Below are 26887 nucleotides of genomic sequence, written 5' to 3' on the forward strand. Positions count from 1 at the left end.
CATGATAATGTCCTATGCTGATACTCCAGGGGATGTGCCAGCGTGTGGTGACGCTTCGCTTCCTGTTGGAGATGCGTGTGATCCAGCACGTTGACTACAGGCAGGCGTTACGGAAGGTGAATTTGCATGTGGGTTGTTCAGAGGTAAGTTCCGTCCTACATGACGGTAGTCAGCAATGCAAATGCTATAAACGAGCTATGGTCCCACCCTTTTGATTCATGGTAGAGAACTGTTGTCCTCCTGAGGACAAGCGAGGGTTTGAACTGTTGCCTAATGCAACGTTAGCCTTCGGGGGGCTATATGGAGCAGGGCTTGTGGGCTTGCTGCTCGTGATGGAGGAAGAGCTGCGAGTCTGATTTCGTGAAGGCGTGGGAGGGACATTTTTCGTGGTGGATTGCGGCACTAGAGTGAACGAGTGATTGATGAACTGAGCTGCCTAACCCGACATGAGATAATATACGAACCCGAACCATCAGGAGAGCCTAGGGATGGTTTCGCCGTAGGTGTCGCAGCAGGAATCTATTGAGATCTATTAGTCTCCTTGTTTTCCTTAGAAGAGCATACATACTTGTATGCTTTGGTATAGATCTCGATAATTTTCGAGGTGACGCACGATATTCTCTGTAACCGAACGACAGTTGTCGACAAGGCGTGTCTCTGTTGAGAGCCGTTTTTGGTCCTTTTTAAATCTGCACCAGGAATCATAATTATTCTAAGGGATGCTAGATCAAATCGAGAGAGCATTCACTGGTCGAAACGTTCGAGACACTTGCGTCCCTCTGATTGCGGAAGACCCATTTGAGCTTCTTTATATTTAACGAGCGTAGGTATAATGAAATTTAGAATATATTGAGTTTCTTCCAGTCGACCTTTAGATGTTCTAGCCTTCTTACAGTCTTTTCGAGATAGCATATGTACCATTATGTTTTCGTATAGACGGCGACAGTTCTGGAAATGGCAGTAGATAACTTTCGCAGCTGGACGATAGGCTTGGAAATAAGGTTTCTGTTCAACAAACTCTCTTTGCTGCCTCTGGTATCTATGCCAGGATTCGTAACGAACGACAGATAATGAACGCAAGCAACTCACAAATTATAACGGGCGAAAAATTTCACTTGCTCTGATCGTGGAAGACCGGCTTCCTGGCATTTTTTAATCGTATGTAGAGACAAGTCTGCGCTGTACAGCATTGACAGGCCGTCTCTAGCGTATATCTGTTGGCCTTGTATTATATTTGAAGTCGTGACTCTAATTCCCTCAGCCCTCGACGCAAACTGAACGCGCGAAGCAGCCGGGTGCAATGACCATCCTCGGATTGTAGAAACTCGTCGATGGCAGTGTTCAAACAACGTGATATCTTTATTGCTTCTAGGGGTCCGTAAATCCAGTCCTACAGTATTTGTTGGGAGTCAAATGGACCGTGGAGGTGGTAGTTAAGTACAAGGCCGCATTTCCCATCAGTGCCAATGAGCGCTGGTGCCAGTGAGCAAAGGTGAGTGAATATTATTTTGATTAATCCATCGCGCGCCTATACAAAGAAATTGTCTCCTAGGAGTGAGCGCCAGTGAGCCAAGTTACCTGTAGCAGTAATGGTCTGAGTGTAAGATTGTAATTCACACGCGTAGTGGTCACGGACTTGACCCAAAAGCTACTTTCCAAATGTCTGTGGGTATCCACGATACGTATCCAGAATTCGAGCTGACTTTTCACTGACAGTGAATCACGTTGATTCAAGCTTCTCGAGCTCATGATCAGCACAATACAATCTTATAAACGCGTCTGAATCCATCGATATTCGGAACCGAATGATGCCTGCCATTCCGAGTCCTCTCATCTCAGAACTGAAACTCTGTGGCCATGGCTCAAGGTCGTTCTTATTAGAACAGCCTTTTGTGCAACAATAATTCTTGTAGAGCTTTTCTTACAATAACAACTTCAAAGAGGCCGGTGGTGCATCCAGTGACCAGCCCACATGACGGCTTGCATCATGCTGGGGGTATTGGAAGATGTCATCCTACCCATACAAAAGCTATTTCTATTGGATGAGGTTAGTCCTGCACTACGGGTCTTTCGCTCAGAATTATGAAGTGTGTCTAACCTTCTTGTCTTCTCCAGTCTCATGACTGACTTAAACGGGAGAATGATCCTCAACTTTATTCCAGCGGGCCTTAGTACCCGTTCAGAATGTGCAGATTGCAATTGTTCCTTAGCTCTTAAAATGTCCCCAGGATGTTGTTTTCGAAGTTTTACTCAATATCATGTACTCCGCCTTTGCATTGTATATTGCTGCAACCTTGTTCTCTCCACTGTGCACTGCTCTTGCACCTCCTGGCCCTTGGGATGAGTTCAACTATGCGCCTTCCTCCCGGTCCGTGCGGCCAGCTTACGTGCATGAAATAAATGGCACTGTCACAGATGCACAGTCTTTGGTCCAGAATTCAACCAATGCGAGCGCAACTTTATCAGGGAATGGCTCGTATGTCGTGCTGGATTTTGGACAAGAGGTTTGATCTTGATCTTCAATCCTATCTTGTTAGACTAATCTTCTTGTTAGGTCGGAGGGCTAATCTCTTTAGATGTTGTGAACGCTACCACATCATCGGCCTTTTCCCTGTCTTTCACTGAATCTCCCTTGTTCATAAGCCCTACGGAGTCCGATGACTCTTCTCGCACCCTTTCCACAGAAAACTCTGACGGAGTTGAATCTGTGGCGGCACCACTATCACTTGGAACGTTCACTCAGCCGCCTGGACTCCTTCGTGGAGGTTTCCGTTACCTCACCATTGTGTCCAACGCGGATGATGCATTGTCAATTGCCAACGTCGTTCTCAATATAACTTTTGAACCATTTGCAGGTGACGCTCTTCGTGACTACACAGGTTATTTCTATGCAAAAGACAACAATTTCCATGATTCCGACTTCATTACCAAAATTTGGTATGGAGGTGCATATACTGTGCAAACAAATGTCATCGACGTGAATACAGGAAGACAGAATGGAGGACTTCTTCCTGGTGCGTCATTTTTAAATCTCGTATATCGCGGAATTTGACAAAAAGACAGGATGGGCCAACAATGCGACTGGCGGCCCGGTTACTGGTCCCATCTTGGTTGACGGTGCCAAAAGAGACAGGTACATCTTGATTTCTGGAATCGTTCTGCGTATCTAATCAAGCCATAACCTCACAGGAACGTTTGGCCAGGTAAATAAAACCTTCGCTGCTCTGTTGAATTTATGTTGACTGAGACCTTGTAGGGGATATGGGCATATCAAGCCACACTCGTCAAGTCTCCGTTAATGACTTGCTTCCAGTCCAGAACTCTGTCCGTGTCATGTTCTCCACCCAAAATGTCACCACTGGAGCTTTCAACTACTCTGGGCCTCCTATCAATGGCCAGGGTAGCGACACATATATATCTTGGTCGTTGATAGGCCTCTATAACTATTACCTGTACTCTGGTGACTTGAGCACCGTGCAGGACTTATGGGCAAACTACACAAAGGCAGTGGCTTTCCTCGAGGCTCAGGTGGATGATACCGGTTTGATGAACGTCACTGCTGCTTGGTCAAATGATTGGGGAAGGGTTGGCGGTACAGGCCACAACTCGGCTGCAAATGCTTTACTGTATCAGGTTTGCGTGCTTTATCATATTCGCAACAACGTCAATGACAAATTGGTCATCTAGACACTTACCACTGCTGCAGATCTTGCAACGCACCTAGGCGACACCTCGCTGGCAGAAGCATACGCTGCCAACGCCACAATAGTCAAGACAGCTTACAATAGTATGCTTTGGGATGCCGCGGCAGGAATGTATCGTGACAACGAAACGACGACAATGTACCCAGAGGATGGTAATTCCCTTGCTGTAGTGTATAACCTGACGCAAACGCCAGAACAAAACCAGCAAATCAGTGTGGGATTGACCAATTACTGGACTGACATTGGTCCTCTGTGTCCAGAGCTCGCTGATACTATTATCCCTTTCATCGGCGGTTTGGAGGTGCGTACTCTCCGAGCTCTCACGAAAAGCTCAATTAATCGGTAGCGCTCTTTCTCATAAGCTGCAAGCCCATTTCATTGCCGGTAACGGGAGTCGCGCGCTGGACTTATTGCGCCGGGAGTGGGGCTATATACTATACACGAACATCAGCGTGCACTCGACGTTCCTGGAAGGTTTCACAGCGAACGGATCTCTTGGGTATGCATCTCCACGTAGAGCTTCAGATGGAAAGGCTTTACTCACAATGATTTTCACCCACTGCTACAGATACCGGGCCGCTGCTGGTTACGACTACGACTACTCTTACACGAGCCACTCTCATGGCTGGAGCACAGGCCCAACGCCAGCGTTGAGCTTCTATGTCGTTGGCTTACAAGTAACATCGCCTCAAGGCGCGACATGGCGTGTTGCGCCCGTTCTAAGTGGGTTAGATGCGGCCGAAGGAGGGTACGAGACTAGCCTTGGCTGGTTTGGGGTGAAATGGTCCGTCGACAATGGAACTCTCACCGTTCTTGTGACCACTCCAGAAGGAACGAACGGAACCGTGGTATTGCCTGGGAGTGGAAATGTGACTCTAGATGGCAAGGAAAGCGGGAGCGGACCCGTGAGCGTTTCTGGAGGGAACCACACGCTGGTCCAGAAGGTGTAATAAAGTAGAAAGAACGTTGGCGTCGTGTGTAAGAATATGTTTTCTCAGCAAATTTAACTTTCCAGTAGCCATCCATCGCCTCCGGTTCACGTCCATGAGGCCTGTATAAGAAGATGACGGGCCGGATAATAAGATGGATTGATATCTCGAGATCACGTGACGCACTTGCACTTTTCCGCTATCGATTCCCGCAAGAGCGCTTTCTTCTTTACAGTGCAATCTGTAAGTAATCGCAACTCGGACAGGGTATAAGAAGACACCCTGCTATTCCCGATATCCCGTTCTAACATCACCCACTTTGCAACTTACCAGATCGCCACTCACAATCAGACATGGGTGTCCTCGATATCGTTCCAGTAAGCAGGCGGATCAATCGCAGTGCCGTTGTTAGATGAACTCATTTTTTTTAAATGTTTGGTAGGCTGGTGTCTTGACTGGTGACAATGTTCGCAAATTGTTCGACTATGCCAAAGAAAACAAGGTAATTGCGCTCCGTATATTCACATGAGTCAAATCTGACGGTTTTGATGATCTGCTAGTTCGCGATCCCGGTGAGTATTAAAGTTAAGTATGTTTTATGACAAATTTATCGTCACCTCAATCCACAGGCCATTGTGAGTGCTGATATTTATTCATGATCCTTTGCTAAATGCATCTCAAAGAACGTGACTTCATCGTCTACCGCTAACGCCGTTCTCGAAGCTGCGAGGTATAATAGCTCATACGTTGGTCCCACTCCATCTGAACAAGTATTTCAGAGACATCAAATCCCCCATCATCCTCCAAGTCTCTCAAGGAGGAAGCGCATACTTTGCTGGAAAAGGTCTCGCAAACGACAAGCAGCAAGCCTCGATCACCGGTGCAATCGCCGCTGCCCACCACATTCGGACCGTTGCAAAGCAGTACGGCGTGTAAGCCGCTTTATCCACACCTTGGCGCTTGTACAAGCTGCTCAATACCCCCCCTTTACGTGTTTAGCCCCGTCGTTCTCCACAGTGACCACTGTGCGCACAAACTTCTTCTTTGGTTCGATGGCATGCTTGCTGCCAATGAGGAATACTACAAACAGCACCAAGAGCCTCTTTTCTCCTCCCACATGCTTGACCTCTCCGAAGAGCCCAAAGAAGAGAACATCGCCACTTGCGTTAAGTACTTCAAGCGTATGGCCCCTCTCGGTATCTGGCTCGAAATGGAGATCGGTATCACCGGAGGAGAGGAAGATGGTGTCGACAACACGGGAGTAGATAATGCTAGTCTTTACACTCAGCCCGAAGATATCTACGATGTTTACACTGCTCTGAGTGCCGTTGGACCGAACTTCAGTATCGCAGCTGCGTTCGGCAACGTGCATGGGGTGTACAAGCCCGGTAACGTTAAACTACAGCCCGCTTTGTTAGGCAAGCACCAGGCATACACCAGTGCCAAATTGGGAGGGAAGCCAGAACAGCCATTGTAAGCATGAACCGAATATGCCACCAAATCAGCATGACTCTAAAATATTTTTCAGGTACCTCGTCTTCCACGGTGGCTCGGGTTCAACCAAGGAAGAGATCAAGACTGCAGTCCAGAATGGTGTAGTCAAGATGAACGTTGATACTGGTGATTAAAGATGCCTCTCGCGATGAACACCCCCCCTGACAGCACCTATTTCTAGACACGCAATTTGCGTACTTGGCTGGTATCAGGGTAAGCTCTTTGTTATTTTGCTTTGGTTGATTCAAAATCATGTACTTTCTCTACATAGGACTTCGTCACAAAAAAGAAGGATTATCTTCAGACTCAAGTTGGTAACCCTGAAGGTGCCGACAAGCCCAACAAGAAGGTATGCCCAATCATCTAACTCTGTTATTATGTGCTTAATGCTCGGACAGTTCTATGACCCCCGTGTCTGGGTGCGCGAGGGTGAGAAGACTTTATCTGAGCGGGTGAAGGAAGCATGCGTCGACCTTGGTAACGTTGGTGAGTATCATGCTTGTACATGAATCTGTTTAGTGCAAGCAGTCTAATGGTATTCCTAGATCGTTTGTAATTGATCTATTTTTATTCGTGGCTATCTTTTTCGAGTGTTGTAACAAAGATACAGAAGTCATAACATTATAGAGTTGTATTGTCGATGTGTAACTCCCCTTTGTTGTATTCTTGCGAAGAGAACGTGCACTTGGATAACATTTGTTTCATTACAATGTTGCTGCTCAGAGAGCATCTAAAGAACGCTGTGTTTAAGCTGATGTTCGATCCTGTCGAGTTCAAGGTATGTTTGCACAGCCTCGCAGTCAGCTGCAGCTGGGAAATAAACTGGCAGGCGTGAGACTCGGATACATGATGAAATTCAACAAACATGATGGTGAAAATGTCTTTGAGTCACCGACTTATGTCCCATGTCCCATTCCCCATTTCTTATTTTGCTGGTATCCGAAGAAATTAAATGGCACTAGTGATAGTATCACGTTTAGGAAACTCATTACATTAATGATCATGCGGATCTTAGAAAACCTGTCATTATGATCAAGCTTCTCTTCTCTCACTGGGCTGATAAGCGCTCGTCCAAACTTATCGCCTACACTTGTCAACTTATTTGGTTTGTTGAACCAACACCATCGCCATCTTGAAGAGTGAGGAATACCAGAAAAATGGCCCAAGTCGAGCATGGCATCTGTATGATCTAATCTCTACCCCGCATTTTTATATTCTGACCAACGGATTACGTCCATCCGTATTCAGCTCTAACGATATTCGCCTTCCCGTTCTTTCTCGCTATTGAATTTATAAGGTTCATGTTTTGGGTATCCAGAACCACTCCATCTGGCCCGTTCTACATCTTCAGATTCTTTGCGCTCGCGCCTGTGAGGGCAATAATCTCCCTGACCATGGGTGTACTGTTCTTCCCCTTCAGAGTATTGCTCTGGATGTGTGGACTTGAACGAGATGGGCCTAGGCATGGTATGTTTGTGGCGTTCTTCAATATATACCTCTACTCAAAGTCTGCAACAGCATTCACGCGTTACGAATACCGTCAATCTCGAGCGAGGACTCGGGGGCAGCGCATTTGAGATATGGGACGCGACAATGATAATGAGTTATTCTATTTATCTTTTTCTTGTATGATCATCTACAGAGAACGGGAGGAAGGATGGGGTGTATGTAACTTTTTTGTGAAGCTGTACTTGATGATCTGTTGTATGATACAATCTTGATTCGCGTTGAATGTGATGCACGACTTAGGTACCATTGTGATCTGAATTTTTTGGATGGCGGTCGATGGTATGTATGAGAGCAATTTTCAGATTAGAGCCATCTGTAGCTGGGTGTTTTGTTGTAGCCTTCGGTAAGAACAACAGCAGCATGGCGCAGTGGAAGCGCGCAGGGCTCATAGGTTCCCAGGCCTGCAAAGACCAAAGAATCAAAAACAAAAAGCTACCCTGAGGTCACTTGATCGAAACAAGTTGCTGCTACTAATTTTTTCTCCCTCAAACGTTAAACTTGGCTCGAGGATATATATTTATTTATTTGTCCTTTAAAACTCGGGAGGGTCTCCATTCTATATTCTGTGTTGTGTCTTCGCGATCCAGCATCACTCTCGCTAATTATAATGCGGAAACTGTTGTTCCACCATAGCCATTCTCATCCCATCTCCTAGCACATCAACCGAGGACGTGTAGGGAGTGTGCGGCATTCACAGCAGTCTTTTTCTTTTTGTATCAAAGACATTCGCAGAAAGCACCGTTTCACGTCGTCGATCAAAATAACTCCTGGTAATGATTTGATACCATCCTCGCGGGACTGGATTTCAGAGATAGTTCCTGGCCATTAACAACACGGCATTGTTGATGATTCGAATCGCGGGACAATGGTGAGTGTTTCCTCGGTGAGCGGATCATCGAGCCCGTTTTTATGACTAGTTAACGTCTATTGATAGGTTTGGTGTTCTCACTGCTCCGTTGTTGCTATACTATGCGCTTGTATGCCTCCAACTAGTGCTTGACGTAATCCCTCAATCACAGTTCATGCAGTCCTCCTACCTTGTTGGGGTGTGAGACTTACCTATTCCAATTTGAAGATAGTACATTCGTTCAACCCAGTGCAAGTAACATCGAAGACCACGTTCGCCGTTCTCCATCTTGGATAGCCTGGCTTGAATGATAGGCGGCTGAAGCAAGTGGCTATAATTATATTGCCTCAATAAAAGCAAGCGCACCGACGACGTAAAGCAGGCACTAACAAACCGGCATTTTGTTTGATCATGACAATGATGGTATAGAATGGACAGCCCAACACCAATACAGATAGGTAAGTTTACGTTAACGGGTGGCAGTCATGTGTCTCGAACTCGTACGATTCAAAAGGCTTACCTGACCACGATTTAGTTCCGATTCTTTCCCGTCAAGCTCAAACATACGGACGAGGTCGTATACCGCTTCATCTGTTGCTAGAATGTCAAGTTCTGGACCACCTGAATCCCTGCAGTATGCCTTTTATATCCCATGGGTAGGGGCAAATATGAGCGCCCTCCTCTATGGTTTGTTTCCATAAGTCTATGCCCACAGACGCGCTGACACTGAGTATCAGGAGGATTTCTCGTCATTAGTCTCACCAACTTGCGTCTATTGTATAAAAAACGATACAACCTCTATCTAGTATATACGATCATCCTTATATCAATTACAACGATATACATGGGGGTGTCCATTAACTATGGTGCACCGCAGCTGATATCAATAATCTACACAGCTAATGCTGAGAGTACCTACGATCTTTCTGTCTGGCCAGAGGTGGTGGTCGGTGCTGCATTCGTGGTCAATACGTGGTTTACTGATGCATTCCTTGTAAGTCAGCCATCGTTCTATCGCGGTGTATGCTGATGGCAGAGCTACATAAAATTAGCTGTACCGGTGCTATGTTATCTGGACAGGGTGGCACTATGTTGTCACTCTACCGATTCTTTTCTACCTTGGCAGCATCGGGAGTTCCATCGCTTTTCTGTGGTCATCGGCTCATCCTGGATCGGTCTACTCGACCCACGCCGTGCAAGAATTTGTCATCCCATACTGGTCTCTTTCCGTCGCTGTCAATGTCACTGCATCGTGTCTCATAGCCATCCGCCTCCTCCGTCATAAAAAGATGCTTGCTGAAGCTATCAGCGTGGAGCATGGTACACCCTACATCAACATCATAGCCATGACAGTGGAGAGCGCGGCGCTGTATGCCGTATTTGCTATAATAGCGCTTGTATTGTTTGTTCTGAACAGCCCACTCACAAACGTGTTCCTCCCTATGCTTGGAAACATTCAAGTCAGTTATATTATTGTCGGATATTTCATTGATTCTACTAATCGACTACTTGGTCACAGGTTATCGCGCCAAGTTTGATCATTTACCGAATTGCCAGAGGGATTTCATTCTCGTCGCATCACTTTGATGGTCATACAACCAGCGATATCCGTTTCGCGTCCAATGAGAACGGCACCGAGATCGAGACAGCTAATTCAAGTCTGCCACCCAGGCATGGTACAATGAATCTTCAGCTCATAGGGCAAACAGATTCATCCTTCGCTTCAAATTCGGTACTCTCAAAAAGCGAAGTATGAGGGCAAAACAGCGGTTCTATTGTGTTCGCTGAAATGACATTTCTCACTATTCCGACTCTGCATCCTACTCTGTCCCCAACTAGTATCCCGAGACAGAAACTAGGATGGATATCTACGTGTTTGAGATTGTAACAGAGGTAGTATGTATTTACTCAATGTGGTTTGCAAGGTATCGGACATTTCACCTAGGAAGTTTTGCGCTGGACTGGTACGGAAGTAGTCTATCGAAACCAGCTCGAGTAGCCAGATAACCCTCTTGTATTTTTTATGTCCTTGTCCACAAAATCGATGTTTCTTTAGGTTACGGACCATGTTATAAAATTATCAACAACTGATAAGAGCTCACGACAAGATATATTGTAGAATGCAACAGCCCGGGGTATAAAGGCAGATAAACTGGACAAAAGAGCTGATGATGGGGATTGCTATGGGTTGTAATATCACAAGCTGGCGTTTGACCGTGCCTTTCCTTTCCTTTGTATTGTAACCTTCATTCCTATTAATAAGTAACAGAAAGCGCTAGCGTTGCGATCAGAAGACAAGTGCTCACTCCTTTGGGCAATTTCAAGTACATAAACACCACTGATGTGATGCTGATGACTTATTTTGGGTGTTCTAGAATATCTTTACGAATCTGTTGAAAGATGCCATTCGGGGCGCTCAGCGCTGAGGGTTCGTGAACTATTTCACTGCCTACACGCCCCCTAATACCTTGTTTGACCACTTACTCGTATATTCAGAGTCACCCTCACTTTGGAATAAGACACCGAATACGCAGTGACGCTCACCGAAGCTGAAAATATAAGGGCATTATCTCATTGGGACTAAAGTCATTGCTACAGTGATCAACTATTACTTACAAGATAACCACGCTGCATTACAGAACTGGAGACTTGGGGTGGAATGCAGTCCTGCGTAACGGATAACCAGTGAGAGATCAAAGCGGCGGGAGGCCTTTCTGGGAAAAGACCGACAAAAGTGAGAAGTATGTAGAGAGAAAAAGTAAGAGACTTACCTTGTCGCTAAGAAGTGGGCAAGGAGGCAAGATAAGGCAAACCTCCTTCACAGAGATGCATACGCATTCTGAGTGATAAGACAGTGTTCACATGCTTGCTAGTAGGATCACTGAGAGCATATTTATGGCGCCTTAATGGCGCAATTCCACAACTTGAACGCCTTGAGGTGCCAGTGGCCTTGGCCTGTTATGATTATGTGAATGCCGTGAAAGTCCTTGCAAAGATTCCGTCGTGATTCGTTGTCAGAATGTGCGATTGGGATATTGGCACGACATAGTTGTGGAACGTAATTGAGACTCTCGGCAAATGTTTCAAGGTTCTTACTCCGAGCGAGGACAAGACCCAATGAACCCAAACCCATCCAAACCCGCAGAAAACAACTTGGGGGCAGAATCATTCCCTTAACACTATGGCCTTTGATGCACTGCCATTATTAGCCATAATAGCCAGTGGATACATTTGCCTTATCATGATCCTAGCCGCAGATCCGGCTTGCTCAGCATTCGAGCTCTCCCGGGCACAGTATATAACCAGCCTTTCGCTGGCAGTTAGCGATAGCACAAGATTAAAGGAATGTCTCTGCCACCCTTTAGTCACGATGTCAATACCCAGTACACAGAGTCTCCCAATGCCTCCTGGTCATTCGGCCAAAAAGTAGACACGACAGCAGCAGGAAAGGAATGGTTAGAGGGAGAGAAAGAGGGCTGGAAGATCATCGATACCGAAAAGGAGGACCACATGTAAGTCCTCCGCCATCTTATATCGATAAACATGGCTGAGTTCAAGATATATCGTATGACACTGTCTAGAAAGCTCTATCAGCTCATGATAAGCGGTATCGTACCCCGACCTATCGCGTTCATCGCCACCATTTCAGAGGATGGCATAGAGAACCTCGCGCCCTTTAGGTACTCTTTTGTACCTTTCCAAATTTATTCGTACAAGTTCTGATGGCATACCTCCCTCAGTTGGTTCAACATGGTGAGTTGAATTGATGTTGATAACAGCATCTGACCGTGTATTAATTTACCTGTCAAAGGTAACGCACAACCCTCCAATTATATCGTTCGCATGTAGCAACGGACCCGTTCACTTCAAAGACACAAGGACCAATGTCACAAACGGCCTCGGATTCACTGTCAACATCATCAGCGAGCCATTTATAGAGCAAGCAAACAGCACCTCCATAGATGCTCCACCAAGCTTCGACGAGTGGTCAATCAGTGGGTTGACGAAAGAGCCTGCGGTAGGTTTTCGTTCATTCCTAATTTACTCATCAACAATTGACCGATAATTATATAGATTCATGTCAAAGCGTCGCGCGTGAAAGAGAGTGCTTTCAGCATGGAATGTGAGGTATGCGTTTAAGTGTAATCATATTACCTATTTATTATCTGACAGAACAAATTACTGGAAGCTTCACCAAGCCATAGATATTACACAACCTACGACCGGTGCAATCACCACCACACTCATCCTCGCCCGAGTGAAGTATATCCACGTCCGCAAAGACATGCTTAATGAACGCGGTAACGTCGACGCCACGAAATTCAAAGCCGTTGGCAGACTGGGAGATATCTCGTATGCCAGAGTGGGTGACGCCTTCCGTCTGCCCAGGCCCATCTGGACACAAGAGGAGGACAAGATCAACGGACTCTTGGCTGCTACTGGGCACCTTTGATCAGCCCCAAGCTCAGAGCTCCATTTCGTGTTCTCCTCTCCCGTATGTAGATGTACAATAAGTGTATGTACTGTAGAATGTAAGAAATCCTGCTTGAAAATCTAAATGTATGTTGTTCTTACCGAACCTGATTGCGCATTTGCCGTCACAACTACTTTCATTGACTTGGGACGATGTATGGAATTGACCTGACTTTACTGGTTTATCTCGAAAGCTCGAACCCGTCAATAAACAAGGGGGACTTGCTAGCATTATTGCTAGCTCTTCGTAAGAAAATACTTACGCGCCTAGTCACGTGACCTTTGATTTGAAGTCCGTGGACTTCGCATTTAGGAAGCGATGGACCACGGTATGATCGCTGCAAATGCTGCAAACCGTTCACTTGTCCTTAACTTGCTGATTCTGGGGATAGTATCTTCGGGTCAGTTTTACTGAGCCTATAAAGTGCAGACCATGTCAAGAAATCAGCAGGTCGGACGTGAGCGTGCCCAAAAACGACCAAACCCTGACCAAAATGCACAAAAAGTATTTCAGATATCTAGTGCAGATGACATTCGGCGTAGCCTCAGGAAGCAGGAAGGATCTGAAGTGACAGAAGGTATGTTTCATTCGCCTTGTGTATTATCTCATTTTTACGATTGACTTATCTCAAGCCCTGATCGCCTTGCGCAACAAATTCTCTGTCAAGCCTGCTGAATCGGTCTCGCCTCAGGACGAACGTCTTCTCCTTGCAAAACAGTGGATGGATGTAACCCCTGGTGCTCAGGATGTATTTGAGATATGGGAGAAATTGAATCCGGTTGGTTGACCATTCATTGATCAATGGCCATACCATTTATCTCCTAATAGCATCAGATGTCTTCCTTGGCTCTACCCGTTTCGCTTCTGTCCTCAATCCTCGTCCTACTCTCCGTTCATTTCACCAACCATTCTCATGGACTTCCAATAATCAAAACGCTACTTTCTCCTCCTTGGATGCGCAGGCTTACCTCATATCTGGGAGGTTCACATAACGAGCTTATTCTTGTTACTGTGAGGCTTTTAAACGCAATATCGGCATTTGGGGGAGGGAGGGAGCGCAAATCTCTTCTTGACGTTTTCCCCTGGGAAACAAAGGTTGTGTGGTGTCTCGTATTATTCTTATTGCATTCACTTATTATTGGTTTTTGATCAGTCGTTGCCCAAGCTTCTGTACATGCGTCGTAGAGGAAAGAATGATGATCAAGTTGACATGCTATCTAGGCCTGGTAACGTGCAGTTACCTGACGTATCTCCGATTATTCTCACTCAATCCTGGTAGATATTCGCACTTGGTATATTCTGCTAATACTCTCCTTCGTCGACCAACATACACCAACGATAGTGAAAACAGCTTTCTTAGAGCAGCACAGGGAAGTATTCCTGGCGATCTTCAAAGGCCTTGTGCAAGATTCGTATGTTGTAGCCCGCAAAATCCTAGAGGTATGCTGGGCAGGACTCTGGTCTGACCCAAAAATAAGACGCACGTTGAAAATTGGTCTTTTCAACGAGATAACAATATCTCATGTATGTTTCCATAGCCTTTCACATAGCTCTTATTGACATCTTACTAGCTCTTAAAATTATATGACCATACGGGTGCTGAGAGTTCAGGGCCCGAACATATCCCAGCGGATCTCGTGCACCACTTTCTTCTTGCAATATGCACCCGGCCTGGAATCGGTATCTGTTTCAAAGATCGAGGATGGTATCCCCGGGAGTCTGAGGACGTGCTCGAGGCAGATGACGAACGTAGTGCTCGTAGAGGCGGGAAGATATATAACAAGATTCTCTCAAACGTCTTGAAGAACCTCAAAGTAAATGAGGATTCGAGGCAACAAGAACTTGCTTCAAAGATTATGCTAGCTTGCCCAGAACTCGTTGCAGGGTGAGTGGTAGGAAGGAGTTCGTCTTATGAAGCCACCAATTTGACTGAATACACTAGGTACTGGTCTGGAGCGGCGTTGACTTTGGAACCTCGCCTTTCGTCCAAGTGGGTCGCAAATATTGCATTCTTTGGGACCGTGCTGTCTCAGCCGGTACCATCCTCGTCTTTCATGCTTCCAGATAGTGATCTGTACCAGCCATCACCACCCCCGCTTTACAATATACTAGAAAATATACTTCCCTCCGTGAACACAAAGCCCCATCTCTCCAAAGGCCTCAAATCTCCATCGCATCTCGTTCAGCACTGTACAGCTCTCGCTTTGGCCAAATGCTTAATGAAATATGCAGAAGTGATAAATTCGTTTCATGCCGTCCAGGTAGCACTTGAAGAGGATGAAGAAGATGGACAGTGGAGTAAGAGGCGCAGAGACCTCGAGAAAGAAGTGCGACGACGAGTCCCCGAGTTCCAGGTCATCATTGCCTTTTCTCAACAAAAGTATCAAGCTGTGTCGTCTGCAGATGATTCTGCTCCATCTGATTTTTTGAGCAATTCACCAAAGGTAACATTCCTTGCTGAAAGTGCACAGCGATTGTTATGGCTGTATCAACGATGTTTGCCGTCCCTGGTCGCTGAAGCCAGATTTGACGTAGGGAAGCTACTTCAAGACTTTGTTGATACTTCTTGGACGATGTCTGACTCTTCAGAAGAAGATTCAAAATTACCCGGTGCTTTAGCTCTGCGCACCATGAAACAACTTCATGTTTTGCGGTTGTTGAAAGCAAGTGATCAGTTCACTTGGTCTGGGAAAATGGGCAAGCAAGCTCTTGTTGCCCTGTCGATTCTTTGCTGACTATTCTGGCTTGTTATAGCATCAACAACGCATAGTTATCTATATGTCCTTTTGAAAACATTTAGCACGACTCGAATTGATGCATTACGAGACACCTTGCAAGCTCTTTTACGGCAAATTCTTTCGGAAAGCATTATGTTTCAACAGGATCAAAATGAAGTAGACCTTTGGCTCGCGTCGTTTCCAACAACCAGACGCGCACCGGATTCAAGATCTCCGGATGGCACTCCACTGACCGACGAAACTGACGCCGTTATCATATTCCTGGACGATTGTGTGCAGCGTTTTCTCAAAACTCCTTATCGATATTTCGAGAAAATGCAAGAATTGGCTGAGCCGGAACCTACCGAACCAAGGAATGACACGATTCATGCACTGGACTATCGTGACGAACCCCCGAGTTCATTGCTCATGGTAGTACTAGAACAAATAGGAGCAAAAATCAATGGGAAGCTTTTATCGCCCTCGGATTCATTAGCCATCGTGACTTTCATTCGAAAGTTGCTATTCAGGCTATCCGGAAAACAACAGGATCTTTCTTTTCTCATCGCTGTATCAGATAAAGTCGATGCAATTGTACAACCAGGCAACCTATTCGCCAACTACCCGAGCATTACTTCAGCTATGCGATCCGAAGTTTCCGTCATCCATACTTGTTTGCATCGGCCGGAAGAATTATCCTTTCTCGATAGATCTGAGGACGCTACCATTGTACAGGACTTCCTGCATGAAATTGAGCAGGGATCAGCTCGTTCGTACAGTCTCATTATCAATCTGATGACTGATACTCACGTGTAGTCCATTAGCTGCGTCCATGATGTCCCGAGCTTTAATTGCTTTTAAGCTCATAGACTTGGTGCGGTTGACTAACCATCGGTTTAGAACAAGCGAGATTGCTCGTTTGACAAATGCTATCGAACATCTCCACAAACCTGCTCTTGCAGAATTTTTCGCAGTTATGCACCCTGCTGAGCATATTTTGTGGAAAGGTGCCGATGTCGTGTCTCGTTACGATGAGCTATGTCAACAGTAAGCCATACAATGCCAAAATATCGTTGTGGTACTAGGCTGATAATTTTTCACCAGACTCGAATTCGGTTGGCTGTTCATCCAAAGTAATTCTAGTGATCTCTCCTCCGTACAGTGTCGTGACACTCTGGTCAACCTTCTCTTCAGTCGTTCTACGTCACATCTGGAGGTTGAAAGGGCAATCTGCATGATTGTTCATGGCATAACCTCTTCAGAGGATAGGGAACAGCTTCAGTCGGATTTATTGCTTCTGCTTGCATCAATTATGAAGAAAGCATCAGCGATGCTACAGATCGCAGACATGTCGGCTTTGAAGGAACGTGTGTTCGTGCAATTGCAATGTATAAGGAGCTTGTGCTTTTCCAACTCACTTTCCCTTGACGTCGAACATGGTAGGATGCAGCAAAAGTCAACATCAATCATGTGCTAATGATTATTCTCACAGGCCTTCATGTCTTCGTCGAAGCATCACTCGATTCGACCTGTCCAGAGGATAGAATGCTAGTGGCAGACATCAGTACCCATTGGCTTGCTTTATTTAGGACGAACATTCTGTCAGAAGAACAAAAGCATGTCCGTGGAATTCTTCTCTTATCGCATCATCGACGTTCTGACGAAACTCATTGCATAGCTTACTTCAATGAAATTATGGATTCGTTACGTAGAGCCGGAAGGTCTCTTCGACCTGTTGGCCTTCATTGGCAGGACTGTGAGCCACGCTGCTGATCCCCGCGTGCTTGAGATTCTCGAGGCTATCCTTGTGAATCTCAAGTCTGGGACGACTTCTTCAGTCTCAGAACTTGCTCTAAAAGATCAGGTTACTCAGCTGCTCGCTTTACGACCTTTGGTACCTGAATCTGACAATCTGGAAAGCATGATTGCATCAGCCATTGTTTGGCATCTACCTCTTTGCCATGATGGCCTTCCTTTCTCACCAGATAATAGTTCTGGGACTGGTCTCGATTCAATCACATCATGGTCTAGAGCTCGCTGGAAACGCCATTCCAACATCTCGTTAACGAACGCCATGTCACAATTTCTGGACCAAAAGTGCTGGACTGACTACACGCCTAAAATTATTTCAGCTTTCTTGTACACGGATCCCTCTGCGAGGAAGGTTTTTAGTAGCTGGCTCACTGCTGATGCATGTACTGCGCTATCCGATGGTCATCTTGCTACTGTTATTCGAGCGTTCCTCGACTCGGACGACAGGGAAAACGACATTTCAGGAGAATTGGACAACGAGGCATTGGCGACCGCTTTCGTACGACTATTGCCCGAAGATGGACGTTCTGGGGAGCTCAGGCGTATATGTTGCTATTGTACTTCCGCTCTAATTGCTTACCACTCATCAAAACGTTCCGATCTTCTTTCCCTATTCCAGCAAAAGCTTTCCTCGTCGCCACTGGCCTATCAGGTCCCTGATTTAATGGCTATTGTCGACCAACTTCTCGCGCAGGATATCGAACTAGGCGGTATTACTGTTGACGTGCTGGATCGTAGTTTGCACTGGGCTGTCCGTTACCTTTCAGAATATGACTCTCCTGATGAAGAAGGCCGACAACAATTGCGGTTGCTGAGTGTGTAGATTTTCTTTTTACAAATATTATGAAGGCTGATTATATTATGTAGAGACGCTCGTGAGTTCTCAAGGGAGTGCTAAGCCGCATCTAATGGAACCAGTCTTAACTGTCATCATACAAAATCGCTTATCTGATATTGATGTATCAGAACTGGCTGCAGTCCTAGTTCAGGGCACATCACTGAAGGTGCAGTTTGAAGTTATTAAATGACCTCTCCGTATCTCATACTTGATGTTAGCCTGCAGTTGTCAATCGATTGCTACAAAGTATCCTTCACCATCCTCATTTCTTCAAGCTCACCGCCTCAGAATCTGCGAATACGACCTTGAGGAGTTCCATTATACGATTGCTTTATGTTTTGTTCAACCTCCATCCAACAAACACTTGCCAGCCATCTCACGTCGAGCCGCTAGTGCATATTTATAGGGGTACTCTCTCATACTCGGACAGCATGCTGCTATCAATCTTCAAACTATTCGAAGGTCAGCGCAAGACGTCTGTTTCATCGATCTTAGCAAGGTGGTCCCCTTCAATGGATGTTAGCGCATCGACTTCTCTGCAAGCCGTTCAAAATATGGACCCTATACAAATGTTACGGACTTGCCTTGCTTACCCAACCTGTAGACGCTTTGCAGAGGAAGACAACGAGGATATGGCATACAGACCCTCAACCGATGAACAGATATACGACCCACCTTTTGTGATCTCGCTCTTTGGTCATATGCTCTCTCAGAATCCGCCTGCCTCAGCGATGGCCTGGGTTGAGGTGTTCAGAACGAACGTGGTTTGCTTATTGATACGATCTCTGTCCTCAAAAGACGCTGGTATTCGTGAGGCCTCACTCTGTCATATCGCTGGTCTTTGGCGATGTCTAGAGGTATGTGTGATCATCCGTACTTCCGAACATAGAACCGATGTTATGATTTTTAGGTCGCAGATATGCAAGAAAAACCTCAAGTCATGCATATCCTTCATTTACTGAAAGATACATTTCCGTTAACGCCCAACGAGCCTCCTAAACGACTTCCCTCATACACGTCCTTGATGCTGCTACATGCTATGAAGGGTATATTCTATCCGTCGAACTTCATCTATCCCATGACAGCTCGCTTTCTCCTGCAACGCCCAGAAGTGGACATCACGGACGTCCCTATGTTGTATAATATGCTATACAGCAGCTCAGATGACTGGAAAAAAGAGCGTGGTTGGATTATTCGGTTTTTATCTGATGGTATGATGAGTACCGAAGACTGGAGGGTTCTGAAGCGTCGACACACTTGGGACCTATTAGCTAGTCTCTTCCAGAGCTCTGAAAAAGACCAAGCCTTGCGTCATGGCATTTTAGAGGTATACAATTTCTTTATTTTAATATCAACATCGTTTTGACGTGATTCATTTAGGTCCTTGCTAACATTACATGCAATATGCAAGCCACCACATCGTTAATCCTCAAGTCTTCTCTCCTGACATGGATAGAAATGCAGCTGCAGGTATGCAAAAGTAAAGAAAGCTTGGCGTGGGTCAAGATTTTGGAGAATATCCTTGTCACAGTCAATGCCTCAAGACTGGATACCGCTACCAACGGAGAATGGCGCTTTGTTCTGAGTCGATGTCTTTTACTTGTCTTACAAGATGCAGTGTTCGGTGAGTGGGTTTTCGTTGGCTCCTGGATTCATGTTTTTAATTGGTACTATAGGATCGACGTTATCTGCGTTCGCTTCGGCAGCGTCGGTCATCTTGAGATTGAGCGTCTTACCTGGTAAATCAAATCCGCACCTCCCATCACTCATCACCAGGGCAGTCTACTGCTTGGAAAAGTTGGAGACAACAATAACATATGATCAGGATGTCGACAAAACGATATCCAGGTGTCGAACCCGCATCCCGCTCCCACCGTACCCAGCCCGCGGCTTTCACGATGTACCACATGTCGACGATCCTCTCGACATCTGGGGGAAAGCAGTCGAGACGCTCTGGCAAGCAAGCATGTCCCTAGATGAGAAAACTTCAGCTTGGGATGCATTGACGAGTAGATTGCTTATATGGCGGTCTATGGTAGGTGAGGAAATAAGCCCGGTGGGTGAGTGGGCACGAAGGGAGGTGGTTTGTAATCTACGACGATAGAGTACTATTTTGCATATGAAAAACCGGCGAAAGTATGATAATGACATAACAAAAAACTATTCGACAAGATATAGTAATAAGGCAACAAAGCATTGATGGATAGCTGCGCACAACGTTCAGAGCTTGGAAAGTGGACTTGAGTCTAGTGCGTCCGTAAGTATATTATAAATGATTTGGCTGAGACATTCTGGGACTTGCTGTGGAACCTAGAACCAGCGTTTAGAGTACAGTGATTCAGGAGAAGTGGAGTGTTACCAAATGACCGGCACCAGGTATGCGTGTGATGGATTCGAATTTTCTTTTGGATTTCCGATCTATCAATGCGTCTTGAACAGACCGCGGTCTGTAGAATATTTCGTCAGTTTAGCCCCATGGTAGAACGTGTCTGCTGGCGTACACAAAGTCGTTGACAGCGCCAAAGATGACGTGCACTGGAATGCGAGTACAAAACTCATCTAGAACCGCTACTGGCTTCGTCGCCCCATCTGCATCTCTATACATTGTCTTGCTGGGTTGAGCCAGGTATTACCAGGCGGGCAAGAAATAGCCATACGCACCACTTCTTCCTCCCGTGTACATGCCAGAGTGACACCGTGATATGGTGCTTCAGCGTAAGCGCCACCTGGATGAGGTCGGAGACCATGTTTCTGCAAAGGTCCAGATGTTGTTAAGAAGACATGGCGCCACGAGTTCACGAACATACGACATAGAGTTTCAAAACCTGCGGATCCCAGTTTTCGGTGCGCCTTCTCCCTTGGAGACTTCGCCAAGCTGCCTCTCTGGAACACCACACGTCTTGGCGTTCATAGGCGTGTTTTATGAGCATGACCCGAAGTGGGTGGATTGGCCCTGGGCCACCTGCACTCATCATCGGTTCGACGAGGATGATGGACGAAAAGGTGAATATGGGTTGGATGTGCTGGAGCAAAGATCTAAAGGTGCTATCAAGCTCAGTATGCAAAATCCGCGTATGGAGAGGGAACGAACATCGCACAACCCCCCAAAGAGTGGCCTATACCGACGAGCCTCTGCGTCCTGAAGTCTACCCTTGCTTCATGCTCGAGACCTGCAGACAGGAAGCGGTGGACTGCCTGGGCGTATGTCTCGCAGCAGACTTCAGGGAGAGTGTTTTGCGGTCAAACGATGCGATAGAATCAGCTATGGGGAGTATATGGCTCACAAGAACGGTAAAATGGAGGGTGCTGGAGTGCCTCTTGGTTCAACTGGGCCGATTCACCGTGGTTTGGAGACTCTATGACCCACGCACACCTGACTTTGACTCGTCGCAGACCGGACCTTGCACCACGCTGCGAAAGGTGTCGAAAGACGCGTTCGACGGTCGGCTCCCATGTTTCCTTGTGAAAGCTGGTGGAATGGAGGAGTATGAGCGTTAGCGCCTCTGGGTCTGCATCGTGAGCTTCGAATTCGGCGAGCCAGTAACGTTTGGCGGTGATGTACAACGGATAATCTGGGCTGGGAGCGTGGATGACCTGTCGTATGAGCATGACCACGGTCAAGGAATTATTACAGCATTCAAAGGTTGCTATTTCGTTCCGCAGTCCCAGGCTCGGAAATGTACGAAGATGCCATAAAGACATCACGAAGATAAAAATGTCGTAAACGTTTACTTGTGGAACGAAGCCTCGAGCACCGCATCCAAGGGTTTACGGCTGTTACCATTAGCATGATGCAAGGGGACCAGCAATACATTGTGTTTTTTTTTTTAAATACAGCGATACCTACCGCTTCACTTCGTATTTCTCCCATCCGACCTGCTCTAGCTTTTCTACCTTGCCAAGCACCTCGCCTTCCAGACTCTTCAAATACGCATCCATCGCCTCGAAAAGATGGGGCATGCCCGCCCCTAGTATGCGCACCGCAAGCAGTCCTGCGTTTGTACCGTTATTGATAGCGACAGTAGCCACCGGAATACCTCTCTGCAACCATGGCCAGCGTTAGAAACTATCCTCAAAATGTGAAAAACAAAAATACATACCGGCATTTGGACAATACTGTGCAATGAATCGACGCCGTCGAGGGAACTGCCTTTGACGGGGACACCAATGACAGGCAGCGCCGTCATAGCAGCCACCATGCCCGGAAGATGAGCTGCCCCACCTGCACCAGCAATAATAGCCCTCAGCCCTCTTGACGACGCCGACCGGGAGTACTCGACGAGTCTGTCTGGCGTGCGATGTGCAGAGACGATGCTGAGCTCGTAGGGAATATTGAAATGATCGAGAATGCGGGCGGCGGGGAGCATGACGGGCAGGTCTGAATCGGACCCCATGATGACGCCCACTAGTGGACGTCGATGTGAGAATCCGGCCCCTGGTTGTGGTGGTAGTGGGGCGTAGAGATCCAGTTCTTCACTTGGGCTGCCTGAAGGAAGTGCCTCTAGTAGGGGCCGCAGCCGCAGGTGGATTTGCGCATCCGAGTCTCCGACGACGGTGACATGGCCCATTTTGCGACCTTTCCGACATTCTGATTTTCCATATAGATGAACGGCGGCACCGGGGATGGTCAAGGCGGTGTTTGCAAAGTTGGTGAGTTCACTCATGTCTGATGAAGCGCCTATGATGTTTAGCATGACAGCTGAAGGCACCTTTAGGGCTGTTGAGCCAAGAGGGAGGGACAGGATGGCGCGTAGATGGTTCTCATATTGCGAAGTTTCGCAAGCCTCGATCGTGTAGTGACCAGAGTTATGAGGGCGTGGGGCAATCTCATTGATGTACATTGAGCCTAACAAAACCAGTTAGAAAATCTCAAATAAATCGCAGTGTGATTTTACTCACCATCTTCCATCAAAAACATCTCGACTCCGAAAACACCAGCACCTTGCAACGTCCGCACAGCTGCTTCAGCGACTTTTTGAGCGCGGAGAGCCACCGTTGGGTCACGGCTGCGAAGTGGGGCAAAGACGAGGTGACAGATGTTTTCTTTGTGGACGGTTTCGACGGCGGGATAGGACTGGACGTCTCCCGAGGCGGTGCGGACGACCATGACTGCGATTTCTTTGACGAAAGGGACCCATTTCTCTGCGTAGAGGGGTCTGTTTCCGAGGGCTGCTATGGCCTCTTGAATCTGCGACCGGTCCTTGATCACAAAGTTCCCCCTCCCATCATACGCCAACGTCCGACTCTTGAGCATCAGCGGTAGCCCAAGACGCTCTACAGCACCACCAACGGCTCCAGCATTAGAATCAACCCTCATATAGTCTGAGATGGCACATCCATTGGATGCCAAATGCTCCTTCTGCACGAACTTGTCTTGGATGATCTTGATCGTGGACGGACTGGGGTGGACGACGACGCCACCCCTCTCTCCCGCTCCAGCGCCGATCTCCTCCAGCACGCGCACATCCACATGCTCGATCTCCACCGTCAGCACCTCCACCTTGTCCGCCAGCTCTCTGATCTTTTCAGGATCGGCGAAGGAGCCGTCGATGTGGGCGAGGGCGGGGGTGCGGGGGGCGACGACTTGTTTTGCGGGGCTGGAGGGGCCGACGTCGAGGAAGATGAGGTCGATGTTGAGCAGGGATGCTGATGCGGCTAGCATGCGGCCTAGCTGGCCGCCTCCTGGAAAGCAAGCATAAAGGTCGTAAACGATATCACAGCAAGGTCTGGAGAGAGATCTACAACAGCAAAAGTTATCTTCACATTGATAACATGAACCACAGATAAATGGCATTGACTTACGCGCACCCAATACGCCGACAGTCTTTTTGTTCATGCTGGATGACTTTTATGATTTAGCACATAAGATGCAAGGATGAACTTGAAAAAGATAATGTCGGCGATAAGATATACAAACCCTAACCCGAATCTAGAGTTACCATCCGTTTCCTGACTTTTTCTTGCAGAAACGTCCATCATGGCTCCCTCAGCTCCAAAACCAACAAGAAAACGCAACAGAAAAAGAAAAAGACGCGCATCCATATCCTCCTCGTCGTCTTCATCGTCTGGGGACGCTTCATCTGACGAGGAAACACCAAAAATCGCACCTGCAAAGAAGGTCCCACCGCCGCCTGAACCATCCGAAAGCGCCTCTTCGTCCTCTGATTCTGATTCTGATTCCGATGTCGAGGACACGCCAGATGTCCAGATGGCGGCTGTAGCACCAGCTGAGACGTCGAAGAAAGCACCGCCGAGACGGCAGTCGCCGTCGCCTCCTCCCTCCGTCGTCGACCTCCCCTCGTTCTTACCCTCAAAGCCTCTCGGGGACGACCGCGAGAAGGAAGTCCTTCTCAAAGAAAGATTCAGAAAGTTCTGGATGGAATCGCTGGCTGATGGGTTTAGAGACGACTTGGAGGAGATACGGAAGAAGGTGAGCACATATACACCGATAGTGTCGAACGCAACTTTCTGATATTGATCACTTTTTCTTTCTTTTTGTGAAGGAGCCGAATTTGGGCATGTCTAGATTATCTTTGTTGATAGACTCGCTGGCGTCGGGAGCGGACGTCTTCAGCTCTCGTTCTGGGAATGGCGACGTGAATGAAATGGAGGTCGTACTAGAGAACCTCCCCACTTAGGTGATGGGCTGGATGTGTGCTTTTGCTTTGGGGCAATACGGTAGGCCGATCATAATTTCACTTGCACGAACTCTCATAGTGACACTGGGATGCAGCGCATGACGTTTCTTCCTACCATCGCATCCGACGAGGTCGAGAGTCCCCTGGCTGGGTTTTCCATGATGGGTCTCACTTTTACACGTCCCAGACTCCAAGTGACACGCACCAGAGAGCTGATCGGGAAAGACAGATGGTGCTGTACTGTATAGACCAAAAAAAGTATGTATATTAGGCTTACAACACAAGCAACACATTCGCAAAATACATAGTCCTAATACCACAAAAAAAAAAAAAAAGCTACCCTGCCGCCTGAGTTCTCTCGAGCATCTTGTTCACGGCAACAGGTCTCGCCGTGTTAGCTTGCACAATGTCTGAAAGCCTGTTCTCTCGCATTTTTGTCAGGACCTGCATGAGCAGCGCAGGTGTGACGATGCTAGCGTCGTCCCTCGCCTCAAAAGCGGGGGATCCGCCGTTACTATGAACCGAGCTATTGAGGCTCCCACTCCGCCCACCACCCGACATCCCCCGCTTCGAGCTCGAGTGAGTGCCAGCGGAGAAGGGGGAAGTAGGTCCTTGACTTGAAGTCTGCCCAAAAGACGATTTACCAGAATCAGAACCAAGATCTTCCCTATACCGCTCCCATAGCGTATACAGCGCGATGATCTCCTGCGCGATCGTGGCCACGAGCGGCATCGACACGTTGAGCCCTGCGAAAAAGCCCACGACATCCTGCATCTGCTTCTTACCCGAGCTGCCAATCGTACTGCCGACGGAGACGTGGCTGGCTTGGCGGGACGAGCGGCGGGGCTGAGGGGGCGTGGAGGAGTGGGAGGGGGAGTGGGAGTGGGAGTGATGTTGAAGGTGGATGATTTGGCGGGTGGGGGCGTGGAGGACGAGGGTGAGGTAGAGGGCTGTGATGGCGAGGAGATGGGGTGGGTAGAGGAGGCAGAGGTCGGAGCGGTAGGTGTCGTTGATGATCGACCTGTATAGTGTTAGGTCAGTGTGAACGTGTAAGTAGTGTGAATGATCATACCAAGCGAGCTGGAGGGCGCCATCTGGTAGTTCCAGCTGACCCTCACCGTTCCCCCAATACCGAGGCCCGTCGTCAATGCCGATGCCAAGTTCTCCAGCCTCGGCCTGAAGATCACTCGAGGTCTCCTTCTTGCACAACGCCATGAGAGTGCGGTAGGGATGAAAGACGGTCAAATCACACTCGAGATCATCTACGAGATAAAACTCCATCTCTGCGAGCTTCGAGTTATCTGTCGGGAAGGACTTGATGCCGTAGGAGTGGTCTGGGGAGAAGTCAGAGGGGGGTGATGGGGGGAAGAGGGAGGTGGAGACGGACGAGCGAAGAGGGAGCGGGCTTCTGCGAGGATGTTTTTGATGTGCACGGGGGACTCTTCTGCTTTTGCGGCGACGTAGCAGCAGGCTGCGATGACGATGAACGGGTCTGTTTCGCAGTATAGGTTCTTGAGATAAAAGCGGCGGAAGAAGACGATGGCTGTCGCCACGACGCGCTGTTTGAGATGCAGTTTCTTGCCCAGCTTCGTGATGGCTGCGTGCGATGGTGAGCGAGGTTTATGCAATGGTGATAAAGGACGTACCGTTTGCAAAGAATACGGAGAAAAAGTCGAGGTGGTGTGGGTCATCGACGTACTGGAGGTCTTCAGTGCGGGCTTGCCTGAGTGCTGGTCTGTCCACGATCCATCGTTTGCTGGGCCATGTGAGTCTTGAGAGAAGGACATGCAGGCCACTCACTAGTGCGAGCTTGCCCAGAAATCTGTTGCCATGATGTATTAGTTTACAGTGATGTTGTAGATGTTACAATGATGTTGCAGTGAGGATTACAGTGATATTGTAGTGATATTGTAGTGATATTGCAG

The 26887-nt window shown here is 47.5% G+C and overlaps 10 protein-coding genes across 10 annotated transcripts; 6 read left to right on the top strand and 4 right to left on the bottom strand.

Moving 5' to 3' along the window:
• Nucleotides 1-2258: 2258 nt before the first annotated feature.
• Nucleotides 2259-4654, top strand: SERLADRAFT_431618 (glycoside hydrolase family 78 protein; the record flags this gene model as incomplete). The annotated part of the gene is made up of 8 exons (XM_007311965.1): nucleotides 2259-2504; nucleotides 2555-3014; nucleotides 3064-3133; nucleotides 3190-3203; nucleotides 3257-3633; nucleotides 3688-4005; nucleotides 4067-4203; nucleotides 4273-4654. 8 exons carry the CDS (start codon nucleotides 2259-2261, stop codon nucleotides 4652-4654), a joined length of 2004 nt encoding a protein of 667 aa, XP_007312027.1.
• A 158-nt stretch (nucleotides 4655-4812) lies between these two features.
• On the top strand, nucleotides 4813-6863 carry SERLADRAFT_454436 (uncharacterized protein; the record flags this gene model as incomplete). The annotated part of the gene is made up of 12 exons (XM_007311966.1): nucleotides 4813-4876; nucleotides 4967-5010; nucleotides 5076-5135; nucleotides 5194-5211; nucleotides 5317-5363; nucleotides 5413-5565; nucleotides 5633-6106; nucleotides 6162-6253; nucleotides 6309-6340; nucleotides 6399-6476; nucleotides 6526-6613; nucleotides 6673-6863. 11 exons carry the CDS (start codon nucleotides 4987-4989, stop codon nucleotides 6681-6683), a joined length of 1077 nt encoding a protein of 358 aa, XP_007312028.1.
• Nucleotides 6864-7236: 373 nt separating this feature from the next.
• Nucleotides 7237-7882, bottom strand: SERLADRAFT_375296 (uncharacterized protein; the record flags this gene model as incomplete). Its single annotated transcript, XM_007311967.1, has 3 exons — nucleotides 7237-7309; nucleotides 7376-7594; nucleotides 7646-7882. The coding sequence occupies one exon, from the start codon at nucleotides 7591-7593 to the stop codon at nucleotides 7378-7380; it is 216 nt and encodes a 71-aa protein (XP_007312029.1).
• Nucleotides 7883-8851: 969 nt separating this feature from the next.
• SERLADRAFT_412289 (uncharacterized protein) lies at nucleotides 8852-10677 on the top strand (the record flags this gene model as incomplete). Its single annotated transcript, XM_007311968.1, has 7 exons — nucleotides 8852-8941; nucleotides 9019-9170; nucleotides 9221-9477; nucleotides 9536-9943; nucleotides 10003-10215; nucleotides 10323-10379; nucleotides 10603-10677. 6 exons carry the CDS (start codon nucleotides 9086-9088, stop codon nucleotides 10675-10677), a joined length of 1095 nt encoding a protein of 364 aa, XP_007312030.1.
• Nucleotides 10678-11673: 996 nt separating this feature from the next.
• Nucleotides 11674-13062, top strand: SERLADRAFT_444261 (uncharacterized protein; the record flags this gene model as incomplete). The annotated part of the gene is made up of 6 exons (XM_007311969.1): nucleotides 11674-11995; nucleotides 12065-12163; nucleotides 12224-12236; nucleotides 12295-12501; nucleotides 12558-12611; nucleotides 12673-13062. 6 exons carry the CDS (start codon nucleotides 11829-11831, stop codon nucleotides 12934-12936), a joined length of 804 nt encoding a protein of 267 aa, XP_007312031.1.
• Nucleotides 13063-13325: 263 nt separating this feature from the next.
• SERLADRAFT_444262 (uncharacterized protein) lies at nucleotides 13326-20744 on the top strand (the record flags this gene model as incomplete). The annotated part of the gene is made up of 18 exons (XM_007311970.1): nucleotides 13326-13534; nucleotides 13590-13735; nucleotides 13786-14052; nucleotides 14111-14183; nucleotides 14237-14481; nucleotides 14529-14842; nucleotides 14900-15337; nucleotides 15389-15654; nucleotides 15712-16443; nucleotides 16499-16721; nucleotides 16779-17113; nucleotides 17167-17294; nucleotides 17353-18301; nucleotides 18354-18490; nucleotides 18543-19181; nucleotides 19235-19651; nucleotides 19705-19948; nucleotides 20001-20744. 18 exons carry the CDS (start codon nucleotides 13390-13392, stop codon nucleotides 20426-20428), a joined length of 6126 nt encoding a protein of 2041 aa, XP_007312032.1.
• Nucleotides 20745-20821: 77 nt separating this feature from the next.
• On the bottom strand, nucleotides 20822-21906 carry SERLADRAFT_341696 (uncharacterized protein; the record flags this gene model as incomplete). The annotated part of the gene is made up of 5 exons (XM_007311971.1): nucleotides 20822-20932; nucleotides 20986-21075; nucleotides 21132-21360; nucleotides 21416-21542; nucleotides 21609-21906. Coding segments are annotated over 5 exons (855 nt in total), but the record flags the coding sequence as incomplete, so codon positions are not given.
• Nucleotides 21907-22107: 201 nt separating this feature from the next.
• Nucleotides 22108-23251, bottom strand: SERLADRAFT_454448 (uncharacterized protein; the record flags this gene model as incomplete). The annotated part of the gene is made up of 3 exons (XM_007311972.1): nucleotides 22108-22365; nucleotides 22425-23170; nucleotides 23224-23251. The coding sequence occupies 3 exons, from the start codon at nucleotides 23240-23242 to the stop codon at nucleotides 22168-22170; spliced, it is 963 nt and encodes a 320-aa protein (XP_007312034.1).
• A 745-nt stretch (nucleotides 23252-23996) lies between these two features.
• Nucleotides 23997-25294, top strand: SERLADRAFT_454451 (uncharacterized protein; the record flags this gene model as incomplete). Its single annotated transcript, XM_007311973.1, has 4 exons — nucleotides 23997-24048; nucleotides 24108-24754; nucleotides 24828-25002; nucleotides 25058-25294. The coding sequence occupies 2 exons, from the start codon at nucleotides 24302-24304 to the stop codon at nucleotides 24960-24962; spliced, it is 588 nt and encodes a 195-aa protein (XP_007312035.1).
• Nucleotides 25295-25298: 4 nt separating this feature from the next.
• On the bottom strand, nucleotides 25299-26794 carry SERLADRAFT_344579 (uncharacterized protein; the record flags this gene model as incomplete). Its single annotated transcript, XM_007311974.1, has 5 exons — nucleotides 25299-25983; nucleotides 26035-26296; nucleotides 26350-26559; nucleotides 26609-26718; nucleotides 26763-26794. 5 exons carry the CDS (start codon nucleotides 26792-26794, stop codon nucleotides 25299-25301), a joined length of 1299 nt encoding a protein of 432 aa, XP_007312036.1.
• Nucleotides 26795-26887: the final 93 nt, after the last annotated feature.

Source organism: Serpula lacrymans (genome assembly GCF_000218685.1).
Source record: "Serpula lacrymans var. lacrymans S7.9 unplaced genomic scaffold SERLAscaffold_1, whole genome shotgun sequence".
Taxonomy (NCBI): Eukaryota; Fungi; Basidiomycota; class Agaricomycetes; order Boletales; family Serpulaceae; genus Serpula; species Serpula lacrymans.